Source organism: Peromyscus maniculatus, chromosome 5, assembly GCF_049852395.1.
Source record: "Peromyscus maniculatus bairdii isolate BWxNUB_F1_BW_parent chromosome 5, HU_Pman_BW_mat_3.1, whole genome shotgun sequence".
NCBI classification, from domain to species: Eukaryota; Metazoa; Chordata; class Mammalia; order Rodentia; family Cricetidae; genus Peromyscus; species Peromyscus maniculatus.
The window spans coordinates 37,669,312-37,685,984 of NC_134856.1; the positions used below are offsets into that span (position 1 = coordinate 37,669,312).

At 46.4% G+C, this 16,673-nt stretch overlaps 1 protein-coding gene across 1 annotated transcript; it reads left to right on the forward strand.

Annotated features, from left to right (window-relative positions):
* The first annotated feature begins 1,008 nt into the window (after positions 1-1,008).
* LOC102904682 (acylcarnitine hydrolase-like) lies at positions 1,009-12,605 on the forward strand. Its single transcript, XM_006986761.4, has 12 exons — positions 1,009-1,139; positions 5,903-6,113; positions 7,226-7,367; positions 8,024-8,157; positions 8,238-8,496; positions 9,627-9,725; positions 9,947-10,087; positions 10,198-10,278; positions 10,504-10,648; positions 11,008-11,145; positions 11,527-11,599; positions 12,044-12,605. Exons 1-12 carry the CDS (start codon positions 1,052-1,054, stop codon positions 12,228-12,230), a joined length of 1,698 nt encoding a protein of 565 aa, XP_006986823.4. The 5' UTR covers positions 1,009-1,051; the 3' UTR covers positions 12,231-12,605.
* Positions 12,606-16,673: the final 4,068 nt, after the last annotated feature.

Sequence of the window (16,673 nt, forward strand, 5' to 3'; positions counted from 1 at the left end):
CCTCCATGGGACTGGACTAGACCCTCTTCTTAAGTGAGACAGTTGTGTAGCTTGATCTGCTTGAGGAGCCCCTGGCAGTGAGATCGGGATCCATCCCTGGTGCATGAGCTGGCTTTTTAAAGCCCACTACCTATGGTGGGACGTCTTGCATATCCTTGATGCAGGGGGAGGGCCTTGGCCTGATTCAACTGAATGTACCAGACTTTGTACCTGCCCATGGGAGACCTCATCTTGTTGAAGGAGAGAATAGGGGGTGGGTTGGGCAGGGGGAAGCCTGGAGAGGCAAGAGGAAGGAAGAGAGGGGGATCTGTGGTTGGTGTGTAAAATGAATAAAAAAATCCTTCATAAAAAAAGAAAATAAATTTTTCATGAAATAAAAATAAATAGAAAGAAACATGAACACAGTAAATAAATAAACTCAAACAATGAAACATTTGTTAAATAGATAAATGACTGTGAAGCTGATCTTGACAAGAGTTGTCTACTAGAGGAGACACATCATGAGGATGGAGTAAACAGGGGCTGTGGACTTTAAAAGAACAGAATTGCACTGTGTTTTGATCAAACAACTGTGACCTAACATGGAGGTGTCTAACTCTAAGACCATTGTAGGTACTAGGGACCCTGGAGCAGGCTCCAGTTCAGAGGAGTCTTGAGGATGAAGGTCACAGAGCTTCTTTACTTGCCTGTCTCTCCTGTGACATCTTGAGTGAATACTAACTCACAGAAGCCCTCTAGCTCCTCCTGTTACAGATTTCTGCCCAGGAGTGAGGACAGGGTTCCTAGTATCCCAGAAGAGCTTCAGAATCCATGCTGTGCCTTTCCAGGAGGTCGGAGGAAAAGGAAATAGAAGAGGTGGCTTTGCAGTAACTCCCTGCCACTGGCTCCCGTCACTTCTGACTAATCAGTTTTTAAACAATGAGAACTTTGCCCCACCACACCAAGTTCCCGCCTACATCCTTTTGATTTAAATTCCTGCCTGGGCCAAGCCCACAGATTCTGCTTCCTGTTTTTGAAACATTGGTGTCCTATGTAGCAGCACAGACTCAGGATGAGAGCTGTCATGCCACTGAATCAACTTCGTAGCTGGCTGAATGCTGTGGTCTTGGGGCTCCTGCTTCTCCTCCTCCATGTGCAGGGTGAGGCTCACTAAGCTGGCAATGGGGAATGACTAGAGGCAGAGCTGCCAAATTCTGCAGTGTCAGAGGCTGAGCTTGTGGGAGGAATGGCCCAGGGAACATGGGACAGTGTGGGGGATGGGTGCGTGAGAAACAGGTGCCTCCCAATCTCCTAACCAAAGCCCACTGATTTTTGTGGGCCCACCCAGACCATCAGAGATGTCTAAGATCACTCCAGACTGAGAAGACAGTTTAGTGTAAGGAGCTCTGGAGAGTGCTAGACAATTCTAAGGAAAGTGATCAGAAGATATTTTTCCTCCTTAGTATATGGCTATGACTGTAACTTCTACTGACCTTTGGATAAGAATGACAAAAATCATACATTCATGTGGCCAAATGGCTCAGAGTGTGTGACCTCTTTGGCCAGAGAAATGCTCTCACACCTTTCAAAGGGGTAATAGGAAAGGTTCCTGGTCCTGAAGGATAGGGTGTTAGTTATTTAGCTGCGTTGTGTTCTTACCCTGCAAGGAAGTGTCACAAAACACAACAGAATCTGCTTCTAAGGGTTTATTAAGAGATAAAGGGATAGAGAGTGCACAGGCCTGTGGGAGAGACATGTGCGTGGAGAAGAAGAGGGGACTGGGAACATGGCACTCCGCTTTAAAACCGCTGGTGGCGTGGCCAGGTCACATCACTACTCCACGCGTGTGCGTAGATCACAGGTCACATTGCGCGCTTATGTGGCCATGTAATGTCACGGATCCTGGTTACGCGAGACGCCTTGACCCGGAACTTGCTAGGCGGAGGTGTCCAGGTCCGCCGGGTATCCTGGTTAGGAGAGATGCCCTGACCCGGAACTGCCTCTCCTGACCTGGAATTGGCTAGGCGGAAGTGTCTGCCTAGTATATGCGACCGTGGGGGCATGTTGTGAACCCTTCATTCCCAACTATTTCCTTTTTAAAAAGAAAAAATTTGTGGTTGACTGGGTACGGGGACGACGTTTCTCTCAAAGACTGCTTCCAGCTGAATAGTGGGCGTTGGTTGGCTCTTGGGGGGGGGGGATGAGGGGTATCTTGTGAAGTCCGGGGATGATGGTGGAGGTCCTGGAATGATGTTCTGCTGTCTCCTCGTTCTGCAGCTGTCCATCTGTGCTGTGGTTGGGGACCTTCTGTTTAACAAGATACTGTTGACATAGAAAGAGCTTAGAGAGAAAGAATCATTATTATTTTATTTTAGAGTTGGCATTTGTCTGAGGTAGATCTGGCCTGCCCAGATAGAGGCATGTGACATTTACCTGAGGTAGATCTGGCCTTAGTACCCTGTTTAATTTCTATCTGAGACAAGCCTCATTACAGGTAGTTCATTTAAGGCACCTGTTTTCCTTAGGCAAGCCTTGCTGGAGGTAGTTTATTTAAGGCACCTGTTTCCCTTATTAGGTTAGCACTTAGGAAATGCAGGTGATCAGTTGCTGAGTATTGAGCAATGATAAATTGTTGTATTACATTATTCCTTACCGCCTGGATATTTTTGATGGTCCTTTTTGCCTCCGGCTCTGTGTGGCCCTGGTTGGGAAAGGAAGGGGTGATACCTTATTCCTCTGGAATTGGTGACAAGGCAGTGGATCCTGATGTCCTCTGGAGCTTGAGAGTGAGAGGCCCTGTTTGTTTCACTGTATATGAAGAGAGATTTTTCTGGGATGGAGGTGAGATAAAAGGTTTTAGGTGAGACAGGTGGACCCAGTGAGGAAAGCCCTCGAGTTTAGCAGCTGTGGGGGTTACAAGAATTACTTTGAAGGGTCCCTGCCACTTAGGAGAAAGGGGTAAAGGGCGCTGGCCTGGAGGAAAGAGAAGAACCTCATCCCCAATGTGTATTGGAGATGGGCAAGGATTGTCACACAGCTGAGGTAATGAACAGTCTGTAAAGCTCCATAGAATAGACCTTAGGTGACATGAAAGAGGAGTTAACAGGCTATCTGGAACAGTTGGAGGCTTGGAAAAAAGACCTGGTGTTAGAACTGGTCTGAGGAGATATTTAACTTTTCCTGATGGTGGGCATATGGGTAAAATCGAGCTGTAGCCCTGGGGAGGTGGGAAGCCTCCAGCATGGCCATTATATGGCCTGAGTTAGACACGGATCCTCCTTTTGCTGTGAGAAGTCCATGCTCCCTCCAAATAGCAGCGTGGAACAGGAGGATATGAAAAGCATATTTGGAGTCTGTAGAGTTAGTGGCTAGGAAGAGAAGTAGGAGAGCTGCTGGCATGTCTGGGAGGAGGCAAATGTGTGGAGCAAAAGAAATGGATGCTCCTACCTTAGCTAGGAGATCCCTCCCCATTAAAGGTACAGGGCAGCTTGGCACCACTAAGAATGTGTGTGAGAGAGGGATGCCTCTGAAAATACAATTAAGTGGTGGTGTCTGCTGAGGTAGATAAGCCTGTCCCCCAACCCTGACAATAAAGGAGGTGGCATCCCAAAACTCCCAGGACTGAGCCAATGGTTCTGGTGTCCAGAAGGAAAGAAACAGATCGCTTCCCTGCTGCGTTCTGGGTTCCCTGCCATGTCTGTCACCAAGCCTAGGTCTGTTGGAGGTCTTAGCTTGATGTACCCATGCATCTTGGTGCCTGGGAGCAGTCAGCTGACTCTGTCTTTCTAGGCAGCACTTTTAACAAGGCTGTTGATGGCCTGGCAGGGCATTCGCTAGCCCGTGGCCGTTTCCTCACTTAAAACAGGGACCCAACAGCTTTTGGAAGTCAGCGAGTGCCAGCACTTGGCAATTTTGTTTTCGGGCTTTTATCTTTTCCCTGGCACACCTTAAATGCCACAGGTGACTCTTTTGCCTGTGGGGTCAGAAGCCTTGCTCTCCAGATGCTTAAGTTTTAGTCTGGAAGGTCTGGGGAACAAGAGATGGATTTTCGTCCTTATCCTGAATTATTTACTGGTTTTAGGGCAGCCTTACGGAGGCCTGTCAGGAGACAGGTAATAAACCTATCTCTGGCTAGACAGCCACTCTGGGTGTTGTAGTCCCAGTGTGGCTCTCGGTCAGGAACCGCCTCAGCTCCTGAGGGGTGTGAAAGGTTAGTTTGATGAATTTCGTCTGTATGAGTCCTAGCCTGCTCCCATACCCGCCTGAGCTCCTCAGGGAGTCATGAAAGGTGAGACTATAAGATTGAGTTATATATTGAAATTGTTTAATCATTGGTTTCTTAGCAAGATCTAGAGTCAGAGATTCCGGAGTCAGAGAATTTTCTGGTTTATGTATAGCTAGGAGCATATGAGCAGGAGAGAAGGAAACAAGAAGAGACAGTTTAGCATTGAGAAAGAAGAAAGCAACTCTTTCCATTTGCCTGAACGCTGACAGTAATTGGATAGCTCCCGCAAAATATCGGGATCCAAGGAGCCACTCGGCGGCCCTTTTTTGTTATTTTTTAAAGCATACTTTGGCCAGTTTTTTTTTTTTTTAACATAGACGAGTTAGCTTAGAAATCTTTATGTAAGGCATTAAACTGAGAGGTTTTAAAGCTTCAACAAGACAGCCTAACGGAGAGGAAGGACTAACAGGGTTGGAAGCCTTGTTTCCCATGTCTGCAGCAGAGGCAGAAAAATAATAAAAAAAAATTAAAAATAAACGTGATACGGAGCCAAGACCTCAGGCGTCCCCAAGGTCAAGGGCAGATACCGGGCACAGCCTGCTTCTCCACTCATCAGCCAGAAGCAGTGTCCCCTCCACGGTGAGGGAAAGGATTCTCCGAGAATCCGGACGGCGTTTGCCCCTCCATCGAGAGGATGAACCCGTCGACCTCACGTGGCTCCCAGGACGCACCAACAGCGGTGGCCCCAACACGAGAAATATCTCAGGCTGCAGACGTGGGAGATGGCTAGAAAAGTTAGGCCTGCGATAGGGGCCAACCGTAGCCAATGAAGACCGTGGTCGGGGGTTCCCCGGTCTCAAGAATACATGTGAGGCACAGGATGATCAACGGTCGTTCTCACAGATTCAGGAAACCGTTTACACTGGCCAAAAAATGGGGAAACTCACCAATCGAAGAAAGCGGTGTTGGATGCAAGTTGGATGCAGTTCAGGCGAATGGAGAGCGGTCTGTCGCGTATGGAGTAGATTCCCCGGTTCGCGGGCTTCCAGGAACAGGGCGCCCGGAAGCACCCGCTCAGTTTTGGCACCAAAATGTTAGTTATTTAGCTGCGTTGTGTTCTTACCCTGCAAGGAAATGTCACAAAACACGACAGAATCCGCTTATAAGAGTTTATTAGAGATAAAGGGATAGAGAGTACACAGGCCTGTGGGAGAGACACGTGCGTGGAGAAGAAGAGGGGACTGGGAACATGGTGCTCCACTTTACAACCGGCTGGGGGCGTGGCCAGGTCACGTCACTACTCCACGCATGTGTGTAGATCACATGGTCACGTAGCGCGCTTACGTGGCCATGTAACGTCACAGATCCTGGTTACGCGAGACGCCTTGACCCGGAACTTGCTAGGCGGAGGTGTCCAGGTCCGCCGGGTATCCTGGTTAGGAGAGACGCCCTGACCCGGAACTGCCTCTCCTGACCTGGAATTGGCTAGGCGGAAGTGTCCGCCTGGTATATGCGACCGTGGGGACATGTTGTGAACCCTTCATAGGGGAGCTCCTATACTCAATCAAACCTCATAGATGAACTGGGAGGTCCTGGGTTTCCTTCCTGTGTGCCCTGGTAACAGCGAGATAGGAACTCTCACAATCTGTGGTAACTGATTGCACAAAACTAACCATGATGACATCTCTCCACCAATAGGTCAGGACTCATCAGAGGCCAGCCCCATCAGAAACACACACACAGGCCAGGTCCGAGGCAGCCTTGTCCATGTGAAGGACACCAAAATTGGTGTCCATACCTTCCTTGGAATTCCCTTTGCCAAGCCACCTATAGGACCACTGCGCTTTGCTCCCCCTGAAGCCCCTGAGCCATGGAGTGGTGTGAGAGATGGAACCTCACATCCAGCCATGTAAGTTCTGGACCCAAAAAATGTCTGGCCCTGGGGTGAAGATTTGCTCTGAGCTCTGAACCATGCTGAAGTCTTTCCTCCATCTCAGCTCTGTAGCAGTTTTCTCCCATTGTGGGGTGTCCCCCATGCATTTTTCTGATGCATGTAGTAAAACTGAATAGAATAACCTTGCCAATCTCCTTAGGCAGAGCTTGGCATAGGGAGTTGGATGCAGGTACTATAGACAGGAACAAAGATAAAATTGTTCACAGATTCAGATTGAGCCCAGTGTTCTCTGCCACAATGGGAGGGATCTCTAGGCATGTGTTTTGACCTATTAAGCAGAAAGTGCCCCTGAATCTAGTAGAATACACTTCAGATCCTGAGGAGTGTAGCATTATGGATACTTGCTAACCCCACACTCACAGTCACTATGACAACCTAAAGGGCCAAGTGTCACTGACCAAGGAACAAGGATATGTAACTAATTGCCTCTGGAGACAGTGTAGGAAAAAGAAGTTCCCTGAGATTCTATATTCAGGGGATGAAGAATTTTTCACCACCCTTTAGGCAGTATGTCCACTGAATCCTCTAGTACCTATGGATACAACACTCCAATATTGCAATCGTAGTTTGTTGTCTTTAATGTAATAAAATACTGGCAAAAGGAACTTAGGGGAGGAAGCTACCATTATAAGCTCCAGATTATAATTCATTGTATGGGGGAATTCACAGTGAAGGAAAATTACAGGAGCTGGTCACATCTCATCCACAGCCTGGAACAGAGAGTATAAAATGCTTTCATGCCTGCTAATGCTTAGTTCACTTTTCTGTTCTTATACAATTCATTATATGTCACCACATACAGACAGTCATTCCATAGAGATGCCTGGAAGTATCTATATCCAAGACTCAGAAAAGATAACATCCAAGGCTTAGACAAGTGGAGGACTTTCTGGAATTCTGGCTCCATTCTGCTTTTATGGAGTCTGTGGCCTTTACTTTAGTTGTAAGGGACCTTAGAGAGGGAATATGTGTTAACAGGAAATCATGAAGAGCAGCAGCTGAAGGTGATTGAGAAAAAATCCACACTCACATTTGGTTTTGGAATATCTGTCTGCTATTTCCATCAGGTGTCTGCAAAGCCTTGAAATGATGAATGCAGAGGGCCTAAAGGATATGAAACTAACATTGCCTCCCATCTCTATGTCTGAGGACTGCCTGCATCTCAACATCTACACTCCAGCTCATGCCCATGAGGGCTCTAACCTACCTGTGAGTGTCAAGTCATGGTCAGCTTGGGGACAGGGTATTTTTTCATGATGATAACAAAAAGGGGGAACAAAAGCTCCATTGCAGTATGGACTCTGTTGAAAAGCCTTGCCCTCTTTGGGTAAAAAATAGGCCTTCTCAACCACACTATGCAGATGAAACCTGGGTAAGGGACACAAAGCACTGGAGCACTGAGTGATCAAAGGCTCTAGCTATTTGAAAAAAACAGGACTCATTCTCCAACCCTAGCCCTGCAGAACTGCTTAGGTGCTCAAGGATCCACATTGAGGTCACCCATTCCTTCCTTTAGATTATCTGTTGTGCTGATGAGGGTTAATGATTCTTTCCATTTTTAATCTGGAGAAATATCCATGAAGATACCCCTCTTTGTTTCACTGTGAAGAGCCTGAGAAATGATAACATTACTGTATACATAGAATCATTCATTCAAACTGAGATATATGGTGGGGATGGGAGCTAGAAACAACTTGATGGGGCTACTAGAGGCCCCTAGCCATCACTAAAGCCCTGAAGTGCTGAGGATTTCTACATATTTGTGTAGTTAGACAGAAGCACAGAAGTTGATTGATACTCTAATAAACAGTCCTGCAGAGCTTTGGTAGCTAGGAGCTTCCTGGCATCTCTATTGACTTCTCCAGGTGATGGTGTGGATCCATGGTGGTGCTCTGGTTGGAGGAATGGCTTCCATTACTGATGGATCCATATTGGCAGCCTCAGAGGATATCGTGGTGGTCCATATCCAATATCGCCTAGGTGTTCTGGGCTTTTTCAGGTGAGCCTAGGGCTGAGCTAAACAGAAGCAGCTGAGAAGAACCTAGACAGCCCTTTGATCCATGCCTCTCTACTTCACAGCACTGGAGACCAGCATGCCAGAGGCAACTGGGGCTTCCTGGACCAAGTGGCCGCCCTACGCTGGGTCCAGCAGAATATTGCCCACTTTGGAGGCAACCCTGACCAGGTCACTATTTTTGGCGAGTCAGCAGGTGGTGCAAGTGTGTCTTCACATGTTGTGTCTCCCATGTCCAAAGGACTCTTCCACAGAGCCATCATGGAGAGTGGAGTGGTCCTGCTACCTGGCCTTATCTCTGACACCCATGAGATGGTCTACACTGTAAGTGCCCTTAACCATCACAACCCTAAGTAGTTGGAAGTTTTTCTGTGTCCTTCCTAGTCCTACAGCTGCTTGGTCCCAAGTGAACACACAGAGGCTTATATTACTTACAAACTGTATGGCCTATTGGTCAGCTTACATTAGCTAGCTCTTTCAACTTATTTCAACCGATTCCTATTAATTTGTATGTTGTCCCATAGCTATGGCATTACTGGACTGCTGGCATCTTGTTGCTCCTTAGGCAGTGGGCTGGCATCTCTTCTGACTCCATACTTCTTTTTTCCATCTTCAGTTTTATGTATTGCCTGACCTTATTCTGCCTTGCCATTGGCCAAACAGTTTTATTTATCAACCAATCAGAGCTACACATATTCACAGTGTACAGAAAGACATCCCCCAGCACCCTAGTCTGTCCCCTCAGCCTGCATGGTCTGGTACTCTGGTCTTCTGTTCAGTGGGGGAAACAATGATGATGGGAAACAATTTCTTTCCAGTAATATTTGAGAAACTCAAGGGTTTGCCTCTACTCACCTCTACTTCATACTGGATGACAGCAAACTGCTCCTAGCAGCTTACATTACTGATGAAAATAAATAGGAGTGTGCTTTGGGAGGTAACCCTGTGGGTTTTTTAACGTGCTGGAATTGCAAGCCTGAGAACCTAAGTTCAAATCCCTAGACCCACAAAAGGCTGGAGATAGTAATATCTGTAATTCCAATGTTCCTGTGGTCAGGTGGAAGGCAGAAACATGGGAATCCCTAGATGTTCACAGAGCATTTCAGTTAGCATAGAAGCAGTAATAAAAGAAGACCACCTGTCTCAAATAAGGGAACATCTGTGAAAAAAGGAGATGTCCTCTTACATTCACATACAGACTTTGGCACACTTAGTCCTTCTCTTATACACAAAACACAGAAAGATGGGTAGAGTAAACAGAACTAATGTAGGCCAAAAAAAAAAAATTCAAGTATGCAGGTTGAAAGTATACTGCTTGCTTTGAGGAATACGGCAAAGTTAACAATTTATATTTATACCAAACCACACACAACACACACTATAGTGTGGTAGTTAGGCCAATAACATCAAGTTGGAGTCGAGAGAACTCTTCACCCCACTTGTTCCCTTTATAGACGGTGGCCAACCTATCTGGATGTGAGGAAAAGGACTCAGAGGCCCTGGTGCACTGTCTGAGAGGCAAAAGTGAAGCAGAGATTCTGGTCATTAATAAGGTAGGTAGAATTGTATGTCTTAAAAGATCTAGTCAGACTTTGTGTCCACTAGTTCTGTGTACAATATGAACACCAAGATAGGCTAATCCAAGTGTAGATTCTCTTCCAGAATGAGCTTAGCACCCTGAGGCTAGTAAGACATGATAAAATGGTGGTAGTAACTCATTGGATCAGCACATGTATTTTATTGACCTTCAGCATTAACTTTTACTGCCTCTCAGGTCTTCAAGATCATCCCTGCTGTGGTGGATGGGGTATTCCTACCCAGGCATCCCAGAGAGTTGTTGGCATCTGTGGATTTTCACCCTGTCCCCAGCATCATAGGTGTCAACAATGATGAGTATAGTTGGATCCTCCCCATGGTGAGACTCAATTCCAACCCTCTGGGAGTCTGGAGACTCATATGTTAAGTACTGGGAACTCAATACATCTCTAATCCAAATCCATCAGATACCACATTTCTATCTCCCAGGTCATGGGCTCTGCTCAAACAATAAAGGAAATAACCAGAGAGAACCTGCAGGATGTTCTGAAGAATACAGCAGCACAAATGGTAAGATACATCTGGTCCTATCCAAAAAGAAAGGTCCCTTATATCTCCTCAGACAGCATCCCTATTAATGAAAGTCAGTATATATATGTGATTCTGTGTGGGGTGACCTCAGACCATGAATCTTTTTATCTACACCCTATCTCATCACAGGCCCTATTCTCCCATACCAAAGGCTGTTGCCTATGTAACCAACCACATGCCTAACCTCATTCTTCCTTGGAGTAGATGCTGCCTCCTGAGTGTGCTGACCTGCTAGTGGAAGAGTACATGGGGGACACAGAGGATCCCCAAGCCCTCCAAATACAGTTTACAGAGATGATGGGGGACTTCACGTTTGTGATCCCTGCACTCCAAGTAGCACATTTTCAGCGTGAGTACCTCTGTAACAAGGCTTAAGGGAGCAGCTCAGAGATGTAGGTCACTGGTAAGCACTGTGGAGCAGTGTAAAATACAGGTCTCATGTCTAGATATAGAGAGTGACATCTAGGTACAGAACAGAAAATGAGTTGCTGATAATCTATTGACTTGACATAACCACTCAGCTGGGAAGGCCATGAGCACTGTTTTGCCATGGCATTTTCCACAGCTAGTGCTCCAGCTTAGAACTTCCTCTCCTCTTTAACATTTATGATTCCAGGTAACTTTAGATCGAGGTACCTTGTCACCAAATATGTATCAGAAAAACTCCAGGTGAGGGGCCACTAAGTCACTCATCATCCTCACCTCCAGGTTCCCACAACCCTGTCTACTTCTATGAATTCCAACATCAATCCAGCTTCCTCAAGAGTATCAGGCCACCCCATGTGAAGGCTGACCATGCTGATGAGGTTCCTTTTGTCTTTGGATCCTTCTTCTTTGGCATGAAACGTGAGTCTTCCTAATTCTCCTTGAGCTGATGGAGGTCTCAGATGACACCTCAGGGACTCCTGAGCTCTTAGTCTGTTTGAGGAAAACTAGGTTCTGGGAGATGATAGAAATCAAATTTGTACCATATTATATCCCAAAAAATCAGACCAAGATTAGAATCTGGGCCTGTCCCAGTCTAGCCTGTGATGGAGATGACAGCACACTGGGGCATGAATTCAATTAGAGGCATGTGTGGATGTTGGGTAGTGTATAGTGAAGAAGGGAGGTAACAAAGCTGATAGTTACAGTTCTGACAGCAGCTGGGACTGTGAGTGTGAGGCATGGTTTGACAGTTGGGTGAGGCATCATGGACTTCAACATTTATTTTTCTCATGACTCCAGTTGTCCTCACTGAGGAAGAAGAGCTATTGAACAGGAGGATGATGAAGTACTGGACCAACTTTGCAAGATATGGGTGAGAACACACCACTCTCTCAACCTTCTCTATATGGGTTATAGAGATATTTGAGTCCCTGTAGGTCTCCCTTTGGGGTGGTTGTCTCTTTAGCATTCACGGATCTTCCATCATATTATAGTTTCTTCTCTACTAGATAGCACATTTATACATCTACTTTGTAGGTGTCTGTTACTGGTCATCTCACAGTGACCTGGATCATGAGCCATAGTGGACAGCTCTTTAGATTTTGCCTCTTACATGTAGACATAAAACAGGTCAAGTAGTCTTCCCCCATATGAAGCAGAAACTAGTGGGTGACTCTTGTATCTCTACATCTGGACACTCATCCCATCAGCCCCTTTAAACACCAGCCTAACTGTACCACTGCCATGACCCAAATCAGAGGGTCAGACTTTGGATCAGAGTGACCTCACCCTTCCCCACTGGCTGGCATATCCACAGGAACCCCAACAGTGAAGGTCTACCCTACTGGCCCATGTTTGAGCATGATGAGCAGTACCTGCAGCTGAACATCAAGCCTGCTGTGAGCCGAGCTCTGAAGGCCAGAAGACTGCAGTTCTGGACCAAGACTCTGCCCCAGAAGATCCAGGAGCTAAAGAGATCTGAGAACATGCACAAAGAGCTCTAGTGCCCTGAGTGAGGAATGGTGTGTGGGCTTGGCTGCTGATGGATATTGGGCTGGAATCTCTGGCTGGGCCCCAGTTCTCTCTCTCTCCAGTCCCTGCCCTCTCAGAGAACCACCAGAGGGCCCAGTTCTGCATTTCCTGTGATGGACACTGCTTCTCCCCTAAGGCTGCAAGCTGCTCAGGACCCTGCCTACCATGGTGGGACATGGGCCCAGCTTGTGTAGGTTTCGTCATCACCCCACCCAGTGCCTGCAGGGTTTTGGGGACCCCTCCTTCAGTGTGGTCATGTCATTTTTCCTGCTCCCTTCCCATGCGTCCCCTCTCTGGCCTGGAAAGGTCACTGAGTGTTCTTTGAACAATAATTTACTATGAATTCAGCTTGATCTGGCTTACTGCGTCGGCAGAGAAACCTTTTAACGGGATACAAATACCTTTCTTTTTATTTTATTTTATTTTATTTTATTTTATTTTATAATTTAATTTAATTTTACATATCAGCCATGGATTCCCTTGTTTTCCCCCCTCCCACCATCCCCTTCCCTCCAGCCCACCCCCATTCTCATCTACTCCAGGGCAAAGACTCCCCTGAGGATTGAGTTCAACCTGATAGATTCAGTCCAGGCAGATCCAGTCCCCTCCTCCCAGGCTGAGCCAAGTGTCCCTGTATAAGTCCCAGGTTTCAAACAGCTAACTCATGCACTGAGTACAGGACCCGGTCCCACTGCCTGGATGCCTCCCAAACAGATCAAGCTAATCAACTGTCTCACTTATCCAGAGGGCCTGATCCAGTTGGGGGCTCCTAAGCTATTGGTTCATAGTTCATGTGTTTCCATTCGTTTGACTATTTGTCCCTGTGCTATCATCCTGAGTGAGGTAACCCAGACTCAGAAAGACAAACATGGTATGTACTCACTCATAGGAGTATACTAGATGTAAAACAAAGATGACTAGACTGCTACTCACAACTCCAGGGAGGCTACCTAGAAAACAGGACCCTAAGAAAGACATAGGGATTGCCGAATGACAGAAAAATGAATGAGATCTACATGAACAACATGGATGTGAGTGGGAGCAATGAAGGGCAAGGGTCAAGGGAAAGAGAGCTTAGGGGAGCAGGAGATCCCAGCTGGATCAAGAACAGAGAGGGAGAACAAGGAATAAAAGGCCATGATAAATGAAGACCACATGAAAATAGAAGAAGCAAAGTGCTAGAGAGGCCCACAGAAATCCACAAAGATACCCCCACAATACACTACTGGTAATGGTCAAGAGACAGCCCGAACTGACCTACTCTGGTGATAGGATGGCCAAACACCCTAATTGCCATGCTAGAAACCCCATCCAACAACTGAGGGAACCAGATGCAGAGATCCACGGCCAGGCCCCAGGTGGAGCTCCAGGAGTCCAATTGGTGAGAAAGATAAGGGTTTGTGTCAGCAAATACCTTTCTTCTTGGTGCTTTGGGCAATAAGACTCGTGCTTTTCCCGCTGCATCTCCTGCCACACAGGAAGCCACTCTTCTTTTTATCTCCTCTCTACCAGACCGGATCAACTCTTAGACTTTGGTAAGCCATCCATTTCACAGCCAAAGGCCTCTTTGGAGTCAAGACCTCTTCTGGGTCAAAGACGTGGCCACGCTGGGCAACCGGGACCGGTTTCAGGACCATTGAGCAGAGATCATCTCTGTTAAGTGGGGTCCTTTGTGCAGGAGTCATTCCCACAGTATAGAATGTATAACAATAGTTCCTATGAAATGACCACCAGTTCTTAATATCATTATACTGAGACAGTCCACCCACTCAGCTATGTATTTCACAAGTAGTGAGTGATGTATTTTTTGAGGATATCTGGATCTGACCATTAGGTCCTCTAGCCTGAGACAGTGTGTGTATGAGTGTGTGTGTGTGTGTGTGTGTGTGTGTGTGTGTGTGTGTGTGTGGTGTGGTGTGTGTTGGAGTCTGTTGAAGTTTCTCCCCCACCCCAGGGCCTGGAGATACGACTGTGAGGTGTGTCCTGGAAGTCAGATGGGAGCATCAGAAGGTCCAGAAATGTCCAGGTGTAGAGCATCCTATCTCAGTCTCCCCCAGTATCTGTCCATGTATGGAAGGCTATTTCTAACTTTCACAGATCCCCGTGAACACTTTGGTTCCTTGGGACACAATCATTCTCCTTCATCTCCCACATTATTAAATTATTCTGAATTTATTTTTGTCCCTAAAGTTTTTCTGTGTCCTCTATTAAAAACTTTTACTTAGACTTTATGCCATCATATAAAGGTGAAAAAAAATGTGCTCAATCTGTGTCTATGTTCACTTAATGCATTTCTCTCTGTCATTAAAGGGTTCTGTCCCTGTTCCACCACTGGTTACAGAAAATGACCAGTTCAGGCTCCATATCCTCCAATACAGGAGTCTTCACTAGGGTCACACTCATAGAATCCGGGGAGTTTCCACTACAATAAGTTTCCACATTGCTTCCCAATGCCCCCAAATTCCAGGCATCTCTCCGAGTACCCTCTCCTTCTGTCCTTTCCAGCCATGTCTGATGCTTTCTGTTTCCAAGCCCACACACTTCCAGTCCACCCACAAAATCTTTTTTATTTCCTCTTCCCAGGGAGATCCCTACATCCCCCTTGAGCCCTCCTTGTTACTTAGTTACTCTGGGTCTGTGGATTGTAGCATGGTTATCCTTTACTTAACAGCTAATATCCACTTATCAGTGAGTGCATACCATGTTTGTCTTTCTCCTTCTGGATTACCTCACTCAGGATAATTTTTTTCTAGTTCCATCCATTTCCTGACATATTTCATGATGTCGTTTTTTTGGCTTTTTTTTTTTTTTTTTTTTTTTTTTTTTTTTTTTTTTGGTTTTTCGATACAGGGTTTCTCTGTGTAGCTTTGCGCCTTTCCCGGGACTCACTTGGTAGCCCAGGCTGGCCTCGAACTCACAGAGATCCACCTGGCTCTGCCTCCCGAGTGCTGGGATTAAAGGCGTGCGCCACCACCGCCCGGCGGCTTTTTTTTTCTAACAGCTGGGTCATACCGCATTCTTAAATATATCACATTTTCTTTATCCATTCTTCAGTTGAAGGATATCTAGGCTGTTTCCAGTATCTGGATATTATGAATAAAGCTGCTATGAACATAGTTGAGCAAGAGTCCTTCTAGTAGTGTAGAGGGTCCTTTGGATATATGCCCAAGAATGGAATAGCTAGGTCTTGAGGTATACTGATTCCCAATTTTCTAAGGGACCATCATATGGACCTACAATTTGATCTTCATGCAACATGTGCTGGGGAAATGGTGGTCCATAACATGTGCAAGTGGCCAAGCAATAACTGATCTAACTTGAGCCCCATGCCAGGAGAGGGAGTCCAAACATGACACTGCCTGGATACAATGGGAGGTTGGATATCCCAGAGACTTAGAATAGAAGCAAACACAACTGGGAAAAAAGAAGTCAATTAAATAATTCCTAATGATATTCAGTCATACTCATAGATCAGTGCCTAACCCAATCATCATCAGAGAGTTTTCATCCACAAGCTGATGGGAGCAATTGCAGAGACTCACAGCCAAACATTAAGCAGAGCTCAGGAATTCCTGTCTAAGAAAGGGAGGAGGGATTGTAGGAGCCAGAGGGGTAAAGAACACGACAAGAACATAGGCCACGGAACCAAATAAGCAGGGCTTATAGGGGCTCAGAGACAGAGCCTGCATGGGTCTGAGCTAGGTCCTTTACATATAAATTATGGTTTTGTAACTTGGTTTTCTTGTGGGACTCCTAACAGTGGAAGTGAGGAAGGTCTCTGACCCTCTGGCCTGTTCTTGGGACCCTTTCCTCCCACAGGGTTGTCTCACCCAGCCTTGATCTGAGGGTTTGTGCCTAGTCTTATTGCAACTTGTCGTGCCTTGTTAGGTTGATATCCCTGAAAGCCCTGCTCTTTTCTGAAGGGAAATGGAGGAGGAGTAGATTTTGGGCACAGAGAGAATGGGGTCTACTGAGAGGAGTAGAGGCAGGGGAAACTGAGGTCAGGATGTAATATATGAGAGAAGAATTAAAAGAGGGGCTATGTCCCTCCTTCTTTAAATCCTGATCCTCCCTGTGTCATCCTGAGGACTAGCACTTACAGGTTTCATGCACTAACTTGAAGGCCAGTCATAGGACAGCACCAAAATGATGATTCTTGCAATATCTTGCAATCTTCAATAACAGGAAGTAGAGAGGGTTGAAGATTAGCTTCAGCTGGACTCAGGAGCTGGGAAGAGAGAAAAGCCCTTCCTTTGAGTTCAGGAGGGCTGATGCCTGGGATTTCCAGGAGAGCCTGAAGGCATTATTGAGCTTCTGCTGCACACACATGGTATTTCTGCAAGTGCGCTGGACACTGACAAAGAGATTTTTAGACTTTGAGCAATAGTCTTGTTGTTGAAAAGATGTACTGTTGA

What these genes read in the sequence shown, in the direction of transcription:
- LOC102904682 (XM_006986761.4), top strand. Translation starts at nt 1,052, where the DNA reads ATGAGAGCTGTCATGCCACTGAATCAACTTCGTAGCTGGCTGAATGCT. An exon ending in ATGAGGGCTCTAACCTACCT is followed by an intron (nt 7,368 to 8,023) that starts GTGAGTGTCAAG and finishes TGACTTCTCCAG; the next exon opens with GTGATGGTGTGGATCCATGG. An exon ending in AGATTCTGGTCATTAATAAG is followed by an intron (nt 9,726 to 9,946) that starts GTAGGTAGAATT and finishes ACTGCCTCTCAG; the next exon opens with GTCTTCAAGATCATCCCTGC.